Source organism: Dromaius novaehollandiae, chromosome 1, assembly GCF_036370855.1.
Source record: "Dromaius novaehollandiae isolate bDroNov1 chromosome 1, bDroNov1.hap1, whole genome shotgun sequence".
Classification (NCBI taxonomy): domain Eukaryota; kingdom Metazoa; phylum Chordata; class Aves; order Casuariiformes; family Dromaiidae; genus Dromaius; species Dromaius novaehollandiae.
This window is the reverse complement of record NC_088098.1, coordinates 10,030,996-10,056,520: the sequence shown is the minus strand read 5'-3', so window position 1 is coordinate 10,056,520 and position 25,525 is coordinate 10,030,996. Positions and strand designations below refer to the sequence as shown.

The 25,525-nt window shown below is 39.9% G+C and overlaps 1 protein-coding gene across 1 annotated transcript in view; it reads right to left on the bottom strand.

The window, feature by feature from the left end:
* The window catches only part of GSAP (gamma-secretase activating protein), a 48,319-nt gene that overhangs the window by 4,776 nt on the left and 18,018 nt on the right, over nt 1-25,525 (bottom strand). The window contains exons 13-27 of the mRNA XM_064505240.1: nt 22,733-22,810; nt 20,357-20,434; nt 19,783-19,875; nt 18,295-18,512; nt 17,924-17,993; nt 17,117-17,199; nt 16,390-16,443; nt 12,400-12,525; nt 11,896-11,951; nt 11,446-11,477; nt 9,705-9,766; nt 7,948-8,043; nt 3,409-3,479; nt 2,739-2,833; nt 1,245-1,364 (exon numbers count right to left, since the gene is read on the bottom strand). Coding sequence (XP_064361310.1) covers nt 1,245-1,364; nt 2,739-2,833; nt 3,409-3,479; nt 7,948-8,043; nt 9,705-9,766; nt 11,446-11,477; nt 11,896-11,951; nt 12,400-12,525; nt 16,390-16,443; nt 17,117-17,199; nt 17,924-17,993; nt 18,295-18,512; nt 19,783-19,875; nt 20,357-20,434; nt 22,733-22,810 — 1,332 coding nt within the window. The remainder of the gene's footprint in view (nt 1-1,244; nt 1,365-2,738; nt 2,834-3,408; nt 3,480-7,947; nt 8,044-9,704; nt 9,767-11,445; nt 11,478-11,895; nt 11,952-12,399; nt 12,526-16,389; nt 16,444-17,116; nt 17,200-17,923; nt 17,994-18,294; nt 18,513-19,782; nt 19,876-20,356; nt 20,435-22,732; nt 22,811-25,525) is intronic.

Here is a 25,525-nt window from a genome sequence, read left to right as displayed (position 1 = left end):
CACTGAAGACATTTCAAATAAATATTATCTCTGTAATGAAATAAAACTTTAGTTTTAAATAAGGCCTAATAACAGGAGTGCTATTTATATTTATATAGTTTATATAAATATACTTCTATATTTTTGTATGTAACTTCATTTTAGGTAATAACTTGTAGAGTAATTCAAACATTCTCACTAAGTAGGATTCTCCATATTTGTAATATCTCATGTATCACGAAAAAATGGGCACAGATTAATACAGTGCATTGCATCCCACTTCTTGAATAGTGGAGGTTTAGCATGTTACAAGGAAATGTCGCAGCTGCGACAAAATGCATAACTGCCAGAGTTAAGTCACATCGCAATATTGCTGTAATCTAGGAACAGATTTGGATAAACTTAAACTACAATTCTCTCTTCTTCCCTTCCAATTTAAAAAAAAGGCAATAAACATGGGTGTGATCATAACTGTTTGGAGAAACTGCCAAGTCTGTCCACTCCCTGTTTCGTTCCAAAGTCCTAGGATCATCCCCACTCTATGCACGCTAGTTTGCTCCGAAGCCTTTCCTGCTGAGAAGAAACCCACAAACGGACCAGGATCTGCTCTGGATGACTGGATGGGTCCATACAGAACTGATTTTAATTTCCTCCTTCACTAACGTTAAAGTATATTTAGAAGACATTTGTACTTTGATATACCTCAGTATTTATCAAAAATACTGGTATACTGGGTCAGGTAGGCTTTTGTTTGCTTACTTCAAATTCTTCTTTCCAACACAGAATTTCCAGCCATTTGCAAATCCCAACACTAAGATTATCTTGCCCAAACATAATTAAAACAAAACCTGAGGACTGGATAGCAGACTGATTTCCTCACGTACCAGACTGATTTCCTTACATACAGACATGCATTTTTGTAATGACCAAAATCCCCCCCCCCAAGTTCTACAATGATCATCAGCATTCATTTTTCTAAGAATTAGCAAATGGAAAAAATGTCCAGCTGAAATCTGGCCCCCGACACACACCCCAAAGGTATTTCACTGCCTGCTGCAGTAAGGGTCACTCATATAGTCTGCACCCTAATTTTCTCCTTGCAGCTGGGCAGCACTTTCAGCTACACTTTTCACTGAAATAGCACTCTGGGAGAGCAACTGAATCTCCTGGGCAGTAAATCTTGTGTCTGAGTTCAAATGCTTGAAAGGACATCACTCTCAATTAGCTGGCAGTTAAACAGATGAAACACAATAAACTCACTGCACCTTTCAGCAGTTTCCTGACACACACTTCTGTCAAATGCAAGACTCCAGTATCAATGTAGTGCAGGAGGGTGTGCAGAGGGAGACATCGAACACCAAGCCCCAAGTGTAGAGTGTGAAAACCTATGAGAAGGAGATAAACTTGTTCAGTACACCAATATATATTTTTTCTAAAAAGTCTATAATTAGTGACAGGCATTACACTAACTAAAGCTTTTCTTTACTACTTACTTTCCTTAATTTCTAACTGTTTCTAGTTGGTGGGAAAAAAGTTTATCAAAAGTTACGTAGTCTTGTTTCAACATTACTTACGTTCTCTCAACTATACCGCTGTCAGAAAGAGGAAACCAAGGGGGACTGAAAAGCAGGCTGCAGTCAAACATCTTCAAGCCTCCAGCTTATATCCAAATCGTGCTGTTAATTTGTGTTTTATTTCTCCTCCTTCTCAATCAAAAACTAAACGTCTTATCACACTCTCTACATAGCTGCCATCCACACATTTGCACAGGCAGCAAGCATTAAGACTTCAGTTTCCCACTTAACTCAGCCAGATGATGGACTCTTATCACATGAAACCATCGCACGGCAACATTTGTCCACACATAGTATAAGTTCGAAGTACAACCTCTGACCAAAAACAGTTTTGAGCTTGAAGACAGATCAGAAAATACAAACCAGAAAAAGATTCAAACAAAATCAAAAGGCAGAAAGGGACTAGAGTCTATTTTATGTTTTCTGATCAAACTCAGAACACCCTCTAATCGGTTTCTGCCAACCTGTATTTACAGGTAGGCCTTGGTTCCACAGCCACCAATACGACAGCAAGCCAAATCTTTCTCTAAGAGCATTCTAAATTGGATTAAAATTCAGTCCAAGTCTACAGAGCTTGGCTGTAAATCCTTGTCTGCTTTGGCAAATTAAGCCACAGAAAATCTAAACATTCAATGTTAAGTCTTTCCCTTTACAGGAAAAAAAAAGGTGCTTTGAAAAAGAGTATAACTGATCATGAGAAGCTCTAGGAAATGAAAGTCTACTATCTTGATCAACTCCTCCATCTTGGGTGGGGACAATCCTTTCAGGACAAAATTAAGAAAACATTAGCAGGGCAGCAGCATGATAAAAACCATTTTTTTCTCCAGGATAGGATTTTCTCTTGTAGCCCTTGACACTGAAGTCCAGTTGTCCAAGAAAAATAAATATGCGAAAGAAGCCTAAATCCTAGTTCTGAGCTAAGGCTGTGCCCAAGTACTCCACTGGAGTCTGAAAGCAAAGAACTGAACCTCTAATTAGCTGTCGCTGTAGTACCTATTTCGTTTTGTTTCATTTTGTTGCATGTGTTTATTTTTCAATAATCAACTCTAATCAATAGATTTCAATAATGCCAAAGTTAACCTGACACACACGCTACAACTCATGCTTTTCTTGGAGGAATTCAGAGCATTGCCCTCCTCACACACAGATTAAAGACAGTGAAACATCCATATCCATAGGACTTACCCGGAGGTAAAGGCAAGCACATGCCATTTGCAGCTTCCAGAATCCGACTCATGATGTGGAACACTGCAAACTCTGCTGCACTTCCTCGCTTATCACTGCATTTAACAGAGTAGCAACATATTAGTAACCTCAGATATCCACACTCTCCTGGTAGCATGGTCAGCTTGTTGAATAATACATGCACTAAATGCATGCATTTTGTGTTTATCGCCATGGGATGGTATGTCTGTCACCTAGCAACACTAGCTGTTCATCTAAATGTGGATACACCAAATCTTTATGATGGCTCCTTTCCCCCACTACTGCAGATTTACAAGTCTCAGTAACACCTGGCAATAACACCAACAGGTTGAAATATGCTGAGTGCTGGTGTAAGTGATTTGGTTTTTTATAGATGTTCAACACCCATTATCCAGCTTGAGAGCACTGAGAACTCAGCAACTCTGAACTCGAGGCATACAAATGCATACATTATTAACACGTTAGCTTAGACAGGGCCAGCAGGATCTTTAAAAAGAGTAAATGCTCATACGCCATCTCCTATCCCAGTTAAAGGTGACATTTGCAGTACAATAAACACTGACTGTTCAAGCAGTAAGTACTGCTGAACACCAAATTATGCCCATATTTTAAAAGACAGGCTGAAAACTTTAACGAATTACTTGCTCACAAGCAGAAGACGCAGGAATGAAGCTCATATCTCCTCCAAACTTCCTTCATCATTCGATGGATCAAATTCAGCTAAAACAGAAAGCAGACATGTCCAGGAGTCCTTGTACAACAGGCCCCTAGCCTTCATTTGTCTCACACACCAGTTTAACTTATAAATTTATCAGGGGACTCCTCCTACTAAGCCTTCAGCATTTATCATTTTTTCCCTAGGTGCTTCAAGTGCCAAACTGCTTAAAATACACCAGAATTGCCTGCTTCCAAGAAGTCTAAAATAAGTGCTGTCAGCTCATCCAAGCACTGTGCAACACATGCAGCATCCTAACACATGATGCTTCTCAGGCATCAATTGATCTCATACTCTTGCATCAAATTCTCAAAGACCTGTTTGCCCTGAAATAAAAACTACATCTCCAAATGGCTGAGCATTTGGCAAGGAGAGGTCTCCATGGCCCAGCCAAAACCGGAAGATGTTGAAGACAGTGGAATATTCAGCAGGTGGGAAAAAGCCTACAGGAGGAATCACAGATCTTGTATAGGCAAATAGGAAAGATGAGACAGGCAAATGCCTCTCCTTCTCTATTCAGCTTCCTTCTCGTCTATGGGGAAGTAAAACAACTCGTTGGCCACAGAGTTTCTTCCATGCACTCCCAAGCTGACATGTAGAATGGACTGTCAGCATACAAAGCCACAAGCCCTGCTCTCACTTGGCCTTTCTAAGCTTCTGCAGCTGAAAGAGAGAAAGTATGCACGGAAGAGTTGAAATAACTTCCTCTAGTTAGCCTCTCATAGCTGTCACGTGCAACCACTCTCATATCTCAGTAACACAATGGAGACACTTCCTGTATGTCTTTTATCTCAGGACCTCAAAGTGCTCTAATCAATCAATCCCAGGAAACTCAAAGGGAGCAAGTCCCTGCTTCCCTGATCCCTGCTTTACAAAGAGATGTCACAAGAAGTTGTAAGCCCTCTCCCCCCACAAAATGGCCAGAAGCCAGGAATCCCATTTCCCATTCCCTTTTCTGCTTACAGACTCTGCCCCCTCTATCCTCTAACTTGTTACAGGCTCTGAGCAAGAGGGAAATAAAGCGCAGAGAAATCCATACAAACAGGCCAGAACAGAAACTCTGGTCCCCACTAATACCCCTGAGAGAGCTCTCCTGTACAGATCTCTCTGAACTTGATCAGGAAACTCCACCATGTAGCACCTGTTTCTTCCACCCTCTGCAGCTTAATCCAGCCTTACTCCAGCAGGGTGTTGGGGCAGCTACTTGATGCAGAATAACCACCTCATACTTTCTATGTCCATACCTTCTGGATGCAGTGGAAAGCTCCAGTTTAAGCTCTCAGGCGTAGGGCAGGTTTTCTCCACTCATTCTCCAGGAAATGAGTGATTTCCGGTTTTCGTGCAAGGGTCAGAACTACTGCACCTGCTGCCAGAATGACTTTCATCTCCAGCCAGCACTCAGAGTGCAGCTAAGGCCTGCTGCACGGGGAATTAAAGCTGGATCTGAACATGAGTGCTAAGGTGAAGGGGAGCTTCTTACAAATTTCAGAATCACCTCTTCTTATTTGTACAGCAAAAATTATTTTCACAGGGATGATACTTCAGAATCAATATTCCTTGCTTAAGAATACAGCTAACTTTTTACAGCTTTTGCAGGGTATAAAAAGATAACAACTTCTTAAGAGTCAAGGTCAACTCAGCTATGACAATATACCTAAATCTTAAACACCAGCATGCTCCTGACATCACGTCCTTACCAATGACAACTCACTTTGGAGATCTGCCATAATGGACACTGCAGAAAACACATGGAGAAAGGAAGTCATGTCCCAAACTGTTTTCAGTGTGAAAGACACAGACAAAGGACATGAGAGAAAGGAAACATCTGTTTTCTAGAGGCAGTAGGGGCAGTCTCCTGTTCAAAGTTAACCACGGGTCTCTGGTGGAATCAAACTAAGACTAAACCTAATTGCTTTGCAACAAAACCATTCTTCTTTTAGTAACGATGAGGTACAATGTAAGTTTTTTCTAGGCAAGCATCAGTAGCCATCTCCCCTGGAGTGCTCAAGACTATCTAGAGAAAACATGATCAACAGTGAGCCGGTGCATGCAGTAGGGCCTAGGCCGGCATTTTCAACAGTACCTTGCTGTCTTGAAACATTTACATTTCTAGGCCAAGGTGCTGAGTAGACTCAAGTTCCACTAAAGTCATTATGGACCAGAAATGCTCCACTCCCATACATTTTCTGTAGGAACAGCCACAGAAGCAGCCAAAGCAAGAGCATCAGGAGCAAAGGGAGCAAGACAAGGCCTTGTTGTCTTTCAGATGCAAAACTGTATAGGGGTATGAGGGAGTTTTTGTCCTTCTGAGGAAACCCAAATCCAAATGGAGTCTTTCTTCTACTCCTCCCCAGTTGGGAACATTTCAGATAATTAGCTACAGACATCTGCAAAAAGGTGCAGCCACAGCAGTGGCTTTCAGAGAAGTTTCTACAGTTTATTCTCTTCTGTCTCTGCCCTGTGCCTGTCTGTTCACTCCGCCTCCTCTTCCATTTGCTGTCAGGGCAGCAAGTGTCATGCTACTTGTATAAAATGTTTCCCCACTTCCCTGCCCAGCTGAAACAAAAAGCGTGAGAGAGGCAGATATGGAGTAAAGCTGAGATAAAGAGATTGTAGGGGAAGGGGAGAGGTGGGACAGAATATGGGCCTACAAACAACTCCTGCAGGTTAGGTGACACGGGAACTGGTAACTGGGTGTATTCAGGCTCTGCAGAACTCCTCTGTGAATGGAAGGGAACTCCCACAGGGATATTTCATTAACACTTCCTCACATTACTTCTTAGTGTATGTTCTCCAATAGTAACCAGCCACTCTATGATAAATTGTTGATGCCTCCATGCCATTGCTACTTGACTTAAGCTTCAATTAATCCACACAGTGACTACAAACGGTGGAGCCCCATTCTCAGTTAGTCCTTTGTTTTCAATTTAACAAAAAATATTACAATATTATATGAAGGCAAACACACAAGTAAAGTCATTTCAAATCCCTCCCCATTTCATTAGCTGTAGCTCTACTACACACTGCTGATTATCACAAAAAACTGTTAAAAGAATCAAAACAATTTATTCCCCCCAAATAAACTTTCAAACATTTAGGATATATGAAGGTCGGAGATGTGAGAATTTCTGACTAGGATAAGCAGAAACCCAAGCCTAACAATAAAATGATTTCTACAGATAAAGGATCTAGCAACATGTGCAAGCCACAGGGGTTGTGTTTGTTTAGAGTATCTTCCAAGAATGAGAAGTCTATAAATTGAGAGAATTCTTGCTTTTAGTGAAGTTAAAAAAAATAAAAATAAAAAAAGATAACAGGAAAACTAATAAAGGAGAACACACATTCTGCTTCTGCTTCTTTTCAGCACTGTTTTCATGTACAAAACTTTGGATTGCGCTGCACAGTTCCTATTGTAATCAGCCACTAGTTTTCCTTTTCTACCCATAAATATACAGAAACACATACCAGCAACTATAGCTTGACCAGTTGGTTCACCGGTAGAGTGAAGCCTGAATGCAACATACAGGCAAGTCACTAATCTCAGTGGAAGTTGCAGTAGTTTAGAGAACACTGTAATGTCAACAGCACAACTGGCCTGTACAAGACTTCTGAAAAGATGCAGGCACCAGTAGCCTCAAGTAAGTTTCTTGAGATTTCCTGCCCTAGAGAACAGCGGTATGGGGAGTTTCTGGCATCCAAGACCTACACAGACTAAATTCTACTGAATTCAGGGCTAGCACAAACAACGGGATTCACTAGTTGCCATGTGAACTCCTATTGACTTCACCCTGCATTCTGCACCGACAAGATTTGGGATCAAAATGGACAAAACCAGGTACAATAGTTTCTATGCACAACAATAGCCATGGTTTTTACAGCTTATTTCTTAAAGTTTCTCTCAAGATGACAAAAGACTGAAAAAATAAGGATTTTGAAAGTAAGTTCTCACTGCAGGTCATATGAATTTGTTTGGGCAAAACTCTCTCTCTTGTTAAACTCAGCCTATCAAAGTCAATATGTAGCACTCGTGAAGATTTACTTACACACTGCATTGGAGTGAAATAATTTTTTTCTTAATCCGTATTTCCCCCCAGCGGCACTTTCATTATTCAAACCATGAGGCAAATTTATTCTACAGCAAACAAGATGGTTCTAAAGAACACTCTTTTGGTACTTTCAGGATGAGTTCAGATTTTCACTTTTGGGAACAGACCGTATTTGTACAAGCTGTAAAGGGAAAAGATTGTTCTATATTCTGGGTGCCCAATATGATTCTTTTAAATATTATTTAAGCATTATTATTTGCTATATAAATACATATATTATTAAGCAGCAAGATATAGTTAGAGGAAAAGCAACTTAAAAAAAGCTTCCTCCCACCAAACACATGCTATATGCACACAGTATACACCTCCCCCTGCCCCACAAGAATTACATGCTTATTCATGTTAGTGACTATGGAATCATACTAACCAGATTTGCAACGTAATCCAAAACTATTTGGTCAATCTTCTTTTTTCCTACATACTGTAGATGTCTCATAAGGTGATCCTTTAGCTGAGAGACCATCTAGAAAAAAGAAGTGAACAATTCAGTGCTCCTGTGCTCTCTTTAAAGAGATTCCAAAGCTCCACCAGTTGCAGGGCCTGATCAACAGGAATTAGCACAACTTTCTCCCCATCACAAAACTCCAGTTCAGAGTGAGGTCTCCAACTACTATATAAATACTAAAGCTCTATATAAATATTCTATATAGTATATATACATTTACACACACACACACGTATATAGCTACTATATAAATATACCAGAATCTACCAAAACAGGTGCTAAGTTAAACTTTGATGGCTCTGAAGAGGAAAAGCTTAGGTATCTTAAATTTCTTCAAGTCAAACCAAGTTAAACTTGGCAAGTATTACAAGATGTGCTACAGCTTTCTTTACCTTTCTTCTGAAGAACAGCAGGCAGAAAAGTTTTTAATATGAATGGTGATTCCTGAGAGTGTAAGCATTTATTACATGCAAATAAATGCAGGGGACTTTATTACAGAGTTAACTAACAATAGCACAACTGCAACGAGATAACCCAAGTGATTTAAGACAACTTCAGGTTTAAAAAAAATAAAAATAAAAATAAAAATAAAAAATCAGTGTACAGAGTCTTTAAAATCAGGTATTTATTATGATAAGGTCTGTAGCACTACCTACCTTCTCCTCCCTGTAATATTCTCTGACCTCACTTAACTTATTTGTGATTTGGCCCATGCTGGCTCCTGACTGAGAAATGCTATGAATTGTCACTTGTATGAAAACCCAGAGATCAACTAAGATAAACAATATCTCTGTCTCAAGCATTTTGCAAGGAGATTAGTCGCAGTGTGGCAGGAGGGCAATATAGATATTGGGAAAGCACAGAGAAAAGACAGTGAAGATCTGCTTTTTGCTTCTGAGTAAACTGAAGGGAAGGAATGCAGAGAAGTTTCAGAGGATGACAGGCAGAATTTGGAAACAAGGAGGCAGGAATGCAATGAATGAAAACGTGAGGTGGATTTGGACCGATAGGACAGTGTTGATATGCTCTTAAGAGATGCACTGTCGAGGCCTTCCAATGCAAGCTGAAGAGTTTAAGTTGGTGATGAAATCTAATAGTAAGAGACCAAGAGACAAGCCAAGATGTGTATTCAGACAGGGTGGCGGGGGACAAGCAGGCGTTTGAGACAGGATTTAACATCCAAAAGTATTAGGATGACAGATGAAAGCAGGGGAGATCACTGGTGAAAATGTGCAGAAAAGAAGGCAATCTCAGAACAGTCCTAGAAGTGAGGTCGAAGGAAAGGAGATAGTAAAAAGGTGTTAAATGGAAGAGCAGGTCAATCTCCCATGATCTTCTCTGAGAGAAGCAGCAGTTAGGGAAATCACCGATGCAGGTTTTCGGGACATAAAATAGCCTAAAAATAACCAACAGGTTAAGATGAAGTGCGATGAAGATGGAAAAACAGTTTCTAGCCACAGAAAAGTTGTACTGGGGAAAGCCACTTTGACAAATTAACCTTTTGCTGCTGTTTTTCCCCTAGACCTTATGGTATCTTGACCTATTAAGGAAGCCAAGAACTTTGATACTTGAATACCAGCTTGTCCTGGTATACCCTCGGCACTGGAACTTCTAGGCTCAGTCTTTACATTTGTTGAGGCTGTGCGTCCTCTAGTGTAGAGGGCGACAAAAGCACATACCAGTCCCATTAATAACTGCTGCTGATAATCTTCCTCTTGAAAGAGAGGTGTTAGCCTTTCCTCTGAAATAAACAGAGCAAGAATCACTTAAGGACATGATACTACAGAAAAACTATGAGACTTCAACCAACTTCAAAAGCACTTAGAAACATACATAAACAAACAGAAGTTGTGTTTCTCTTCACTCACCTGAAGAACTAAGAAAGGGACAGAATCAAGGATTGCGTAAGAGAAAACTAACGAATGGAAAATAACCCTGCATCTGCCATCTTTCCCCTCAAATGTTTCAACATTGTTTTTGCATAGAAGAACAGGAGCCTGTCACACCATTTCACATTTCATTTGCATGCCCCTTTTCTTTGATATTTAAGAGGAGTATCACATTGTGGCAACTTGGTAGAGCAAAGAGGCTAGGGGAACCACCTGGGAATATCAGTGCAAACAGCTGGATTGCTTTTCTAAGGAAATGGCTGGACACAAAGTAGATATTCCACAGAATGATCTTTCACATTCTCTCCAGTGGCCTGGCTGCTTCTGTTTTTTTGATTTGCAGACCACCACGTAAAGAAACACAACTTTTAACTACATGAAAGAAGGTTATAAGAAAAGATATAGTCCAGTATCAGCTGAAGCTTAGCACCTTCCATTTCCTACTCAGTGCCTCCTGTCTACTAGCAGCAAATGAAGAGAAATGATCTACTTCATCTTTTACCATAAAACCAAGTAAATAATTTTCAGAACTGAGTGCTAAATTCTTACAAAGTTCTTTCCAACCCTCTTTGCTCACTTTGAAATACATTTACTTCACCATTTACAGCTCAAAGACCTGCACTGCTCAGTTTTAAAGGACCTGAAGAAGGACCTACAGAAAAGATACATTACATTGATGCTTATTACTGGCTAGCACCTATCTGGAAATTCTTGACGAACAGTAGAAAATCTAACCAATTTATCAATGAGCGTCTTTGGAAATCATGCCAGTACTTTGAACCTAAGGCCACTGGAGTTGATTCAAGGTCCTAAAAGTCGGAGCCCCTGGCAATAACCAACTAAGGCACAGATGACCAGTGCGATGTATTCATTTCCAGCCCACAACACACTGAAAACTTTTGGCAATAAAATCAGTGGGCAGAACTTAGATCAGCATAGTTTCATAGCACACACCAGCAGGGCAGGCTGGAGTCCCAGGAGACAAATGCCTGAACAACAGGAACATGATTTACTACTGAATTCAGTTTTACTTATTTGTGAGAGTAGAACCAAACATCAAGAAACATCTCAAGTGTTCCTGGCCAAGGAAAATTCACTGTATGTCTGCTTTCTCTACACCATGGTTTATCACCTAACAGCAATCACACTAACCACAAGTTCTATAGTTGGAAAGGCAGCTATAAGTGGACAAGACTCAGCAATAACATGGTGTCATCTATACTCTGCTCCAGGAGAAAAATCCTGGAGAAAAATATCCTTAGGCAGAAAAAGGTTTAATGCTTATGTTAAGCTAGAACCTTTATGTGGTAGGAACTTTATCAAATCAAAGGATTCCTAGTCAGTATACAATCCTATCACTACTACCAGAGAGAATGTTTTCCTGTAATTTAATAACCACTCATCTTCATCCCTCAAACTCTTCAGTGCTGAAAACACAAATGGCAATTTATTTTTCAGGCAAAAACAGCTAGATGGAAATATTCTAACAAACCTTCCAACTAAGGCCTACATTAGCATAAGTTTTACTTACCACAGTCCCAAGTGTCCAGATGAGACAGCACCCTGGGGTTGGAAACAAAATCAGCTTGTTTCATAAGCATTGCTCTAAAAGAATCTTTAGGACATTAAAAAGCTGAAACAACCCTTTGGTCTTTCAAAAGCAGCTAAAGAAATCCAAAAACTGTAATTTTGACTACATTTAATAAACACATTAAATAGCATAAAAAGAATTCTAACTGCCTAGGCTGCATAAGAAGGCTTCATATCTACCATAAATTCCCTAGTTCTAGAGGCCTGGATATTTCAGATCAAGCTGTAGTGATCATAAGGACTCCAATACTTGATTACCATCTAGATAATTTCCTTCAGAGCAAGGTATCTGATCAGGTATCTAATGAGCCAAACTGGAGAACACATTTAAATCTTCCAACACACTTCAACAAAATAAGAAAAGGTAAGTATAATAAAAAAAAGTACCTACTTTTTTGCATTTTCAAGAATATTCCTCAAATATGCTGTGGTTCTTCTTTCCTCTTTCTAAATCAAACAAACAAAAATCTCCAAATGAACAAACAAACCAGAAGGCCAATTAAAATACTTCCTGATGAAAGGCAGATGAGAAATTATGTTGATTTTCCCTTTAAATGGAAGTAAGCGCAGTCGGGCTTCACTGGGCTCAGCTTCCAATCACCTACGCCCACAGGCACCCACATACATCTAAATTACATGATAATAAAGGTATGTGCAAGCTCTGCTTTTGCTTAGTTTCATTATTTTCACAGAATACCACTAACAGACAATGACCTTATAAGTAAAATGACTGAAAGTCTTTACACCTCTCATAACCAGGTTCTCACTTCTTTATCCCCATTACATCCTTGAAGAATTCAAAACAAAACAAAGTAAGAACACTGTTCCATGTTTAGCTTTAAAACAACCATTTAAGAGACAGCTCTGGAGACTATTTCAATGAATGTATACTTACCTCTTCTGAAAGGTTAAGCCATTCCCTCCTCAGGACATTGTTGTGGTAATGTAAGTGTGGCTCTGCATACTTCACACTTTCCAGGTTTGAGTTAAGTTTGTCCCAGAAGCCTTTAGAGTTTTGAACCTGCAAAGCATTGCAGGGAAAACATGAATACAAGCTGCACAGTTACGGAAATATCTAATAATACTGTCTTTAAGTGATTGGAAAGAATGGCAATAGCTGTAGTTAAACAGCTATCTAGCTGAAAAAAAAAAACCCAAAATCAGTTGCGCTCTTTTTTCAATACTTCTTAAATTTTACCCTAAACATTTATTCTCTAAATTTAACGGTGGGCGTAGGATCTACCTATACGTGAGCTCAAGAGTTGGTGGCTGCAATGCAGATACCTAGCTACCTTGGGTCCTTTTACAGTCACTGGGGAGAAATAGATACTTCTATGTCATAACTCGTCTGACCCATTTCAGATGTTTGGTTTAGGATGGGAAGAACCGCACCACAGACCACACTGACCATACTGTCCAGAGTTCCACTGACTCTGAAAAGGAGCCTCAGGCAACTAACTCGGATGTAAATATTTACATTTGGTCAAATAAATCCCACTCTGTTTTCCTAGTAGCCCTAAGTAGAGGAGCAACACTATGGCCCTGGCAGCTGCAGGCTAGCAATATTTTCAAGCTGCATTAATACTTCCACTGCAAACATCCATTTGCCAACCTCAAGCAACAGACTCTCAACCCAGAAAAGAAACAAAATCCAAACATTCCCACAGCACTTCTAAAATCTTTGACTCTAATGCTGAAAGTGATTTAAACCCAGCTGTGAACAGACACGAGGAAAGAAACAAACAGGTACTGGTTTCCTAAGCTAGTTCCTAGACTGGCTATAGAGATTTAAGGCCACTATTTATGAAGGGGGAGTGATTGAGATTAAGACACTTCATTTTGGCAGTTTTAAAAAACAAGTGATTGTACTTGCACTTCTCTTCCCCTTCCTACCCATCTACCTTTCCAGTATAAGTACCATAGTAGAAACATTAGAAGGCAGAGAGAATCTGGATTCACAGTATTCCCCTGGCTTGCTATAACATGTTGGATTTTGTAGAAAAGTGGGGGAGGGATAGCAATGACAATAACTTTAGAAGAAAACCTCAGATGCCCTTAAACCATTTCCTACTATGGACTACAATTTGCCAGTGAAAATAACAGACAGAGACTAACTCCTGCCAGCCACGTCCCTCTTGCTGCCAAAGCTGATTATTGCTTTATTGTTGTAGCTGCAGCAGAAAAGTAAAGGTACTTTTTGCTTCAGGTTAGTTATACTTAGCAGCTGGAAACTAGAAGGGCATGCAGCACCATATGTTCACCCTGCTGGAGCCGATTAACAAAATCTACAATGGACTACCACGGTGCGTTGCATAAATGTTACCAATATGAAACCAATGGGGAAAAAAAAAATCAAGACTATAGAGTAAGGGTATCATCTAGCGACCAATTTATGCAACTGCGACAGCACTACCACTGCAAAGATGCATTCAGGCCACACAGAAGTTTGATTTGTGGTAGGGGAAGCAAGACAGCAAGTTTTTTTCATATATTGTCTGTAACAGGAAGTGGTAGACTTCAGAATTAAAAGCAGATGCCACTGAAAATCTGCACTGTCTTTAGGTCTCATTAAAAAGTAAAAAACTGAAAATAAAGAATTATTATAATTAAATTTGTAATCTTCTGGAGATCATCAGGGCAAAGATCTGAGAGAGAAGACTCCTTTATGCAGTCTTAAGTGGTGTTTATTTTGCAGACATTTCTAGACTGTCAGGAATTATTGCCTAAGTGTGAATGCCTAAAAGAGACTGCACTACCAGAAGTCAAACCAAGGCCTTATCAGCTCGCAATCCATCAAAAGCTCCCACAGAGCCTTCCATAAGTATCGGTGTTTTTACTAAAGACAAAGAGAGCTCTCTGCTTATACTCCCTGAGCGATGAAGGGTGCTGATGACCTCCAAGTCACCTGTCAGGAGCACACCTGCCTCTTGAAGAATTGTTGCAATACCTCTGTCCAGCAGTGAAGGCATTCAGAGAGCTGTGTAACTAACCACGCAGGGAGCCACAGGCAGCTACACCACAGATCTCCACTATTAGCCCCAGCTAACAGTGAGAAAGAGGCTGCCTTTTCCTTGTGCTGATCTCCCTGGCAACTGCTTGCACTACATGTGTTCGCTTTCTCCTCCCAAACTCCCTCCCACTTTCTTCCCCTCTTTTCTCCTGCCCTTCACTTGTCCCCTTCCGATAGATAAAGCCTATGTGCACTCCTTCAAGTTTGTTTTTTGCATTTTAGAAGATCAGATGCATATTAATAACAACTCTTGTGTAAAGGTTTTTGACAACCTGACTCTGACTGCTCCCCCATTCTCAGAGCCTCTCAATATCTCTTGCTGAGCAGGAATTCAGTGGTAAAAGAGACCTGTTACCAAAGGAGCATGTTACACTATGAATATGGATACAGTGCTTCCAAAGGTTCTCAACAATTCAAGGGCTTGAGAACTTTAAAAAGCTTCTCAGGTAAACAACTCACTGTTCTTTCTGTGAAATGCCATAAAATCTGATGCAACAGAAATAATACATATAGGACTAGATTCTTCACCAGGGTCTGATTGTGACACGAGAACGTACACCAATTGAAACCCCATCAAGTGATCAGTTAAACTCAAGGCATGGTGGCTTTGTGTCACTGGAGTGGTACAAAGCACCCAAAGCAGTAAACCCTGTGTATTTATATCTGCCTCATTTGAGAGCCAGAGCAATTTGCAGTCAAAAGTAGCAGGAAATATGTGTCTTCAGTTCAACTCTGACCTTTTCAGTCTGTTTAGGTTTCAGACAGAAATAGGAAATGAGTTCCACAATCAGGAAGCATAGCTGCTAAAGGCATTTGCCCCCAGGGGTTCGAGGTTCAATCTCAGACAAATTAAAGGCCTGCTAACTTTGACCTTAGTGAATTACGTGGATTATTTAGCAACACAACTTCAAGACGAGATTTTCCCAGGTGTCTCATCTCCCACGGCAGCCTTCCCGAGCAAAGCACGCAAAGCTCAATTCACAGATAACAGTGCTGTGAATCTGAAGCAATATGGCTGTAATGCAACAGCAGAAGAGTGACGGGGCAGTATGTAACTTCACCAATTTAAAGGGTTTTGTTAAAACTGTTTTATGAGCTAGCTATGAGTACCTGGGAGAAAACCGACTCTCATCTCATTAAAGTTCTACACAACACAATATTCTTATATAACCAGAGTTCCCATGGAGAACAAGAGACCACTTGTGGGTAGCACTTGGGAAAATGTGAAGTGTTTTCCTAAATTGGGGACAGCTGAGGCAGGGAAAAGGAAGACGGGAAGAATCATTCATCTTGTTTTCAATGGAAAGTACAGTTTCCTACCCAAACAGCATGTGCTCCTCCCCATCCAGCTCACTGCCTTTTCCAGGCTGTACAGGAATGTGTCTAGATTTAGGTAGCCAAATCCCTGACATCAGTGCAATCACAGGATGCTCTGGACAAAACAAAGGGAGGGTCATGAACCACAAGTACCACTGGAAGCACAACGAAATCTCCCTTGAGATATGTATTGAGGGATATGTACTGAGAAATCCTGTATCTGTTGTGCCAAGAAGTTTACCTGCAGCTAACAAAGTCACAAAGGAAAGACGTATCAATCAAATCTAGAAAGAATTAATTCTTGGAAAGCTTTCCCTATTGAACTGAAGAAGTCTCTTAAGAGAATAAAAAAATATACATACACATCTTTGAGCTAGCAAACATCAGTCAGGAAGACTGATATTTTATGAAATGGGTCATGCATTTACAATAGGGCAATTTTCTGTTCACCCCTATTTTTGGACAGGGCTGTGCATGCCAATACTGTACTAGTATTTAGTTTTAAAAAGTAAAAGCTCCTACCTGCCAATATGAACATATTTTTACAGAGAAACTTACCCCTAGTATAGGTAGAGAAATAATGTCTGTTGCACATGTTACTCCAGGGATAACCTATAAATACAGACAAATGTTAAGAATATAATTCACTTGCCATAAAACGCAGCCTGTTTGAGTATCTAAGTGAATCTCCATTACCCATTTCCTTTGGGAAATAATCTAGCTAACCAAAACTGTACATTCAGTTTTGCTGAAAAGACAGAAGACATTTTCTCTCATTGATCCCATTTAGGAAAAGATAACTTTAGAACAGTGATAAATTACAAAAATTCAAATTAGCTATTTAGTATATTGTAACTGTGGGGCTTATTTAAAGTTATTTTACTTCTGCAAACTTACTCAGAAATCTTAACTCTCTTGAAACTGTTTGTCTTGGAAATAACTGCATGACTGTTGGTTAAAGATATTTTGTATCCATTAAAAATATCATGACATAGGCAATTAGTGTCTTGTTCCAAACCCCAGCAAATTAATCATCTGTTACAATACAGTAACTATTCCCGTTTTATAAATGAAGTTACTTGAGGAAATTAGGGCTTGTGAAAGACACCACCAAGATCAAGACTTGACAAAATAAAATGGACATAAAACACAAATGTGGATTTAGAGCATGTCTGAGAAAAGGTGACATATACAGATAAGTCACATGGCAGGTTTTATTAAAGGAAAACAAACAAGCAAACAGACTCCCTCCAGTTATTAATGGAAGCACCAGCTGTTCTCTTACCCCAATCCAGTCAAGCAGTGATGTGTATGGCAAAAGTTTATCCAGGTTGTGCATTTCTGGACACATTCTGCAGTACAGGGAGGCTGAATGCAACATAAAAAGATTGAGAAGGACAAGATTATGTAAACTTAGCTGTTATCAAGAACAAGCTTTACACTCTGTTCCTCCTCTATCTAACACTTGTTTAGGGACAAATCCTGCTGCCGACTCTGAAGCAGCTTCCTCCGTGGTGGAACTGGTCCCATTCTGTGCACAAAAGGAGGAAGGGAAGTCCAGATGGCTGTGCAGGGCTGGGTCAGTGGCTTGGCTACAGCTCAGCCCTGCAGGGGTCCTTTGTACAAAGGCTCAGGGCACACAGGATATGCACTGGCTAGGCTGAGGAATCGGTTGTTAAAGGAGAACGTCATGCTATGCCAGATCATTATGACAAAATGTTTAGGGCTGGGCTAGAGAAGATTTGTTACTCCTTTCCAATCTCCGTTATTCACACTGCAGATATTCAAGCCAGGAGCAGGGCAGAGAATTTGCTCTCCAGTGACCTAAAATAATGAAAACACTATTTGTCTCAGTGGACAGAAGTCTGTATTTGAAGAGTTCTGCTGCCATTCTGATTTTTTTTGCTGCTATTCTGATCTATATACCTCCCAAACTACTGACATTGGCTCTAATGTCACAACATGTAGGTCAATTAATACAGATTATAATCAAAATGTTAGGAAAGAAGAGAGTCAGTTTGTGATACTGTGGTTTCTCCTTAAGTTGCAAGTTAGGTATTTTAACTTAGTATGCAGGAAAAGAAATACCTACCAATGATAAATTCTTGAATGGGGTCAAAAGTATGGCATGTTGACAGGTTCTCGGAAATCCACCAAATAATCTACAAGAATTAGAACAGGGTAATTTGTCATATCTGTTTAAGCATGTGTTTTAAGAGACTTGAAAGAGGCCACAGGAACTTTGACTCAGGTACCCAATACTTTGCAGGGAGCACTGATATGGAGATAAACATTTTCAGAACAGCTCTGACCAATAAAGCACCTTGGGCAATCCAGCTGGTGAATCTCTTGGTACTACCAAAAGGTACATGCGAATCAGGATTACTTCTGTTTGGTTCCATCCCCTGACCCTGCTTTGTATGAGATGTCAGCCAAAGAACTTAGAGCAGGTTCTTTTCCCACCTGCGTTTCCAAGTCTGTTGTACTTCCGACACATAGAAGAGCACAATGCAGAGCTGCCAGTCTCTCGCTGTCTTGCTTGCTGTTCCGTAGGAACTGTAGTAAGGCAGTATCACTGATGCTCACTGCATAGATGCTTCCTGCACAGCAATCCAGGACGGTTGACACAAGCGGAGATTGGATGGAGCAGCTGGGCAACATGTCAACTCTTGCATCCTCACCTGAAGAAGGAAGGTTTGAGGAGAGAAAGGACTCAGAACGTAAAATTTGGCTGCTAACAGTATTGTCTCCTGCCAACAGTCCCTGGTCCCCAGCAGTAGGAAACAGTCTGCTCCTAGTACTACCTGCACTGGTATTGTGCTGAAGAGGAGGAGGAATGCTGTTGGCTGGGAATAAATAGGGAGCAATGTCCACATCCAATCCAATCCTTCCCTACTGTTGAAGCAGAGAAGCTGTACAGATCTAAGTCTCGCAATGCGGAAATACAACAAATCAGGATACATAGTACAGGGCAGAGAAGGCCACAAGGCTAGTAATACAGATACAACAATGGAATTGGCACCTAAGCATCGCTACAGGTCAGAAATGCTCACGTTTAGAATCATGATACAACCTTGCATTAGCAGACTGCTTATCGTTTTTCCCAGAAAGACCAGAATAGGAAGGTTCTGCTCTACAATTACCAATTAAAGCATTGGATCAAACCCACTTTATTTATGCTAGCATTGACATTCACTACCACAGTACTATGTCATAGGACTCCAGATCCCCTTGCATCAAAGAAATCAGGCCCACCACACAACTTCTCCACCCATGTCTAGCAGCATATTTAAGTAGATATATTTAACAGCCACACATTTGCTTCCTACAGTGCCCCTGCACCACTCCCCACTGCTTACCTTTCCTTCATCCAATCAGAAAAACGGACTTCTGCTTTCAAACAAAGGCCCTCCATTTCCAAAAATAACCCATTTCCCATAAAGACATGTTTGTTGGAAATGAAATAATGTGCCTCTCAGATGAGACTCTAAATCAAATTGCATCAGTCTGATCAGGTGAAGGAAACACAGATTTCCTCTCCCCACACCCTCCAAACACACACATTTAGAGCAACTCAATTGGAGGAAGGAAATGTAAAATCAAATTTACATCTCCAAGTGAAATTTGAGAACAGCAGAGGACCAATAAGCATGTGCAAAGGTGGGGGAAAGGAAACTATGAAACTGAGGCAAAGAATTTCAAATTCAGTGAAAGCTCTTCTTCCATTTCACAACAAGCTAGAAGTACGTAATGGATGAAGTAAGAAAGGTCACTTCAGATTCTCTTTTTAAAAATGGAAGTGGCCAAAACATTGTTTTTATTTTTCAGTCTCTCTTCTAGGGAACACTGTGCAATAAAGCAAATGCTAAGCAAACTCAACTTTCTTATAGAGAGGTTTGAGTAAGTTTTCACAACAATAAGAATTACTTCAAAGCAGTAGTCTTACTGTACCTGTAAGAAACAAACTATAGCACAGTAGATCAGGATGTTGAATGTTCAGGAGGTGCAGGAACTGGCCAGGCAAATAAGCAGCCACATAATAATCTATTTAAAGAAATAACAGCAGTAAATTTAGTACTTGTTCACTTATCTGCTCTAAGAGGTTGTTTCACATGATTCTCATCTTGACCCATTTCTCTTTGGAGGAATTGATTATGTCTAGGAAATATAAAGGAGTTAATTAAAAGCAGCTGTTGTATTAAGACAGGAAATACTAGCAATATATTTGAGTTTCCAGGGGAAGATTCAAGAGGCTCAAGACACTCAACTCACTAGCTGATCTCCAGAGCAAAAGCTGAGTTATTTTCAGAGGAAGTTGCCTACTAACTGTGAGGTATTGCAGTATCAAATGCCAAATATAGAAGTTAAGCAAAAAAACCCAACCAACCAGACAAACAAAAAAACCCCACAACTACTTAGAGTCAAGGAAAATAAATCTTTTTCTCTTAGAGGAAGGTTATCCATTTGTCTCCCTACCAGGGACAGAGAATGGCAGCCACACAGGGAAACAACACCAATAACCTACCAAGATTCAAAAAAGCCACTTCCTTCAATTGATGGGTTTCTGCTCTTTCTAGAGAGACTGTAAAGGTTTTGTTGTAACCTGGGGAAAAAAAAATAATATTAAAAAAACCCACACACCATCTGTTATGAGCCATGTACGACTTTACAGCTAGAATTTTCAGCAGTGCCAGTTTACCCAAACAAACAGTGACATTTCAGGCTATTTTATAGGCTTGTCTGCACAGATAGATTTACTTCACACTAAACAGAGTTGCTGCATACTTAGTAGACCTGCACCCATGCAACACAGTTCTTTAGTATACAAAAATTGGCCACATACTACACAGCCTGTGTTCCTGTCTTAAAAAACATTCCATCCCAGAATAAACTCTTGCGTAAAAATATCTCCCCCTCAGAAAAAAAAAAAAATCCTTTATATAGTTGTGCCTCATATTTTGGTGATCCTTCAACTGCTTTAGAGAACCTCCAGTCTGTTTATCTGCACATCCTCTTACTCCAACTTAGTTCACATCTCAGTTTAAGACAGTAGCTAATTTCATGCAAGCTATGCTTGCACGGACTTCACATCAGCACAGATTATTATTTTATTCTAGGCTGGCACCAAACCTCTCCCTTTGTCCAGCAAGAAGAGCACAGAGGTTTTGTCAACCTCTGAGAGAAACTGAAGATTCAGGTAACTAAGGAGACAATGACTTGCCTCCAAACATCCACGCTTAAGCATGGAATGAATGGTGTCATGACCTAGTATGCTACCTAATAATGTAGGAAAACACAGGATAAGAGATAGATCTACAGCTTATAATACCACCAAAGGAGAAGGAAGAAAAAAAAAAAAAAGTGGGTGAACCGTGCTTCAGTCACCCATCCAGGTGGACAGGACTTTGATTCTTGACCCCAGCAGGAGATATCCTTCATGCTGCTGCAAAAAAGAAACAAGAGATTTCCAAGACCAACAGTAACCCTATAGATAAAGAGGAATCTAAAAGAAACAGTTTCTTTGACACAAGATAGTGACCGAAATTTGCTTGAGATGCATCAATGTAACTCAGGATAACCAACCGCCCTGTTACTTTCCAACCTGAACACATATAAGCTAATACTAGCACTGCAGAATACACCTGCAACATCACCACTTCTGCATTTATGCTACAGCAACTGACTGTGGGGACCTGCATTCACGTGGAGAAGCAAGTTCTCCTTCTGAGCGTGCAGATGCTGCAGCACAGACTGAACTCCTTATAAGCCTCAAAAAAGTGACTTATGTTCCTGATATGCTGCTGTCTCTGTGGGGTCACTTCAGGCCCAAACATGTAATTCTCTATGACAGATGAATCTTGCATGAATCCAGAAACATCTCTGCATCAAAAAACTCCATTCTGCGGTCATTCCAGATGCAGCTGGTCAACATCACCATCATATTTATCCTCACTCTCTTCCTGGTATGCATACGGATGAACAAAGGCCATGGCTGGCTTAAAGAGATGCAACCCCCCATCAGCTACACATAGTACATATCTGAGGAAGTCAGCTCTTCACTGTGAATCATCAGTGCTGAGTGCTGCCACATCCAAAATGAACTTTTCGACAGTTTGCTAACGCTTTCAAGAACCCCAAAAATGCAGTTCCAGCAGCAAAGTGACAGGTTACTGCAATTCCCAGCACTGAAGTCCTAAGTCATTTTCCTGACACATGAAAGCGAAGACTTGAGGTAAAACAGAAGTATGTTGCCTACTTGAATATGGTTACTCCATCCTATGCAGCTTCTCATTGAGAAATAATTCACCTCCCTCCTCCACTTATCAAATGAAAAAAAGACATCTTGCTAACATTGTAAGTTTTGCTCTGATCAAGATGAAACAGTATGCTTCATTCTTTCCAAGAAAAAAATTAGGGCCTAAAACTAAGAGCTAGGACACCGCTTACATATATCATTCTTAAAGTCAGTGGGTATTGCACTCCTTGCTGTGAAACTCAAGTGTTGAACTAGAACTCTAAACACACTTTCAAGCTAACAGCCACTGGCTCCATTTTCCTATACACTGAATGCCTTATGGCATAAGTACAGCACACCTGCAGCTCCCACAGATTTCATTGATGTTGTTTGTGCTCAGCATGTTGGAAAGCCTCGCTAGAAATACCCAGTTAATAGCCATCATGAAGCCATGGGTTTGAAGCAACTCGTTCAGTATCAGGCAGGAAGTCTATAGCAGGAAGGTTGACTTAGCAGCCAAATGCAGCTGCAGTCTTTAAAACAGCAGCCACAGTAGTTTATTGTCCACAGACTGAGGTAGAAACTTGTTTTGCAAAGCATTCCGTGACTCTTTCAAAGTTACATTATCCAAAATAAAGCAAGTATAACTGAACAGGATAATCTTACCTTTATGTAAGAAATATATGGAATATGTTATTTCATCAGGAATATCGGAGGCTAGACTGCAACACACACACAAGCCTCCTAAAAAGACAAAAAGGAGAAGAAAATTGACTTGTGCACTTGATTACATGGACACCTTCACACTGCACAAAACTAAAACAAGACTGTTACAAATCAGAAACGAACAATTATAATCTCTCAAAAAAGCTCAGATTATAGAAATACATATTACACATTTCTTTAACTACCATTTACCTAGTGAGAGACAGAGAAAGAGAGAGCAGAGGAGATAATGTGCCACAATACAATTCTGGGTTCTGACATAGCCAGTTCTTCTGTTTAGGAGAAGCACATTTTTAGCCCTTCCCCACAGACATCATGCTTGCAGTCAAAAAATGATCAAGCCTTTCTCTCCACAGCCTACCTCAATCTCTAAATATTTTCTGTTAAGGGACTATCAAATATGCACAGAACATAGTAAAATATGAAGTTTGTTTGCTTTCTAAATAATCATTTCATATTGGCAGCAGCCTGATAGGCTATTAGCGCTTTCTCACACTAGAAATTATAGTCCCTTCTCCACTCTCCAGTCCAAAGAGCCAAAATTCCTTTTTTTTAAGAGAAAAGTTAGTCCCTGTCACAAGCATATTTCAACGAAGGTAGTTTGTGCAAGAATGCTCTCCCTCTTCCATCCTAATTCTAAATCATACTGATAGACTGCTTTGACTTAATTAGATGGTAGCTATCCCTCCATCTCTTATTAAAAAAAGAACAAAAAAAAGGACTTTAATCCACTTACTCCAATGCCTTGGCAAGCTGCTTTGGCATTCATGTTAGAAAGGGCTTCCAAAGCACATTCTCCTAACTCAGTTGGGAAAGCTGGACCACAGCTATGACCATTCACCTTTAAGTGATAAATTTTCAGCAAAGATAAAAACATTGCTAAAATAAATATTCTTTTTTAAAAAAATAAAGGTTCATATATAAGAAGTATACAGAAAAAGGCACAGTACAAAAAAAGCGCAAGTACAAAAGCACTATTAACAAAATATTTTAGATAGTTAAATGCCTAGCACTTCAGACCACAAAGCTGTACCATAGCTGTGATATAGATCCGGCCAAGGCACTTCAGAAATTATTTCCTTCCCCAGAAATGTGAGGTGCAATTTTTTTCTGCTTATTCTCACCAGGTTGAATATTGATGGGAAGTCTGATACAGTTTTCCATGGATATTTAATTTATTTAGACAACAGACAAGGCATTTTGCCAGAGCTCTTGGCATCTTTCAGAGCCTGCATAATTTTTAAAGTAGCAGCATCAGGACTCAGCAGGGAGACTGGAAGAGCTCCAGCAAACCCACAATGCTGTTTTATTACCAACAGCTCCACTCTGACACTACAAATTTCTTTCTTGCAAGCTGGAGAATAAAGTGTATGCGATCCTGTAAATTGCACAACATGCAAGTGAATGCAAGTGAATCTATTTAGATTAAGGTATCAGTGGGTTTATATGCAAGCTGATCACAAAAAACAGCTGCTCTGGGGACTACTAACGAGATGCATGTACTTTCACCGCTAGGATAGTGATCCAAACATTAACAACCTGAATTCCAAATGATAGATAATATAATCAAATGGTGCTTCATTAACACAGATAAAAGGCGCACGACAGTCTCAGCTCAGCAAGTGTCCATGAAGCACCATTACAGCTGATACTGTCTTGGCAGTCTCAAAGCAGTCAGAGACTAAAAATGTAACAGATTCCTTTCCTACCCCTACCAGTGCTCTCTGCGAAATCAGAGCTGGGGTGTACTGATGCAGGGAAAGTTTGTACCCCTATTGTGCCTGAGCGGTAAGTGTTCTGTGCAAAGGCAGAACAAAGTCTCCTACACTATCCATTTCAATATCCTCTGCAAACAATAAGAGTTTGAACTAAATGCTACAATACGAGAAGAGAGATACATGAAGATATATTTGGAGAGACTCCCTTATCTTTTCAGGAATTAAAAAAGAAGTCTCAATTAGCAACAATGAAGAGGGAGGAAAAAGGCAGTATATAAAGCTCTATTTGTGTAGAATAATATTTTCTATATTTAGCAGAGTTAAGGAAACAATTACAACTCTGCCACTTGGTAAATAAACATCACATCACGGAACTTGTAAGAGACTAATGCGTATAGACATGAAGACACAAAGTCTTTCTTAGGAAACTTAACTTCAAACTCCTGATTTCTCTTTACACAGAACCTTAAAACATAATGCTGTACCAACATCTCAACATGGCATCTGAGTGTCTCACAATTCAAATATACCATTGCATTAGTGCATTTTTTCTGCTTGTACAAGCTTAAGAGAGACTTGTCTCACCTAACTTCAGCCATCCAAACATCACTGATTTAGGCTCCTTCTATAGCAAGTGAAGACAGGCAGATGGAAGCAATCATCCTTTGGAGATGCTTATCTCTCTCTATAAATGTAGTCCAGACACTTAACTTTTATGTGCATAAAGTTAGGTGAGGGTAATCCAGGGTTTATGCTATCTTACTGTCTCCATTTTTCTGAAAATCCAGTAAATTTAACAGAAAAGTACTTCTAAGCACTAAAAGAAAACATAACCACAAAGTGTTGTTTAAATAACTGAGTGCTGAACATACAAAGTTAATCCTAAGACTAGAACTGTTTGATCTCAGCTAATTTATGACAAGTACATTAGTATTTTTATCTGGAGACTTTTTGTCTTGTTTGTGCTGGATGTAAGGAACAGGACTACTTTTCTTCTACTATGGAAATTCGAGAA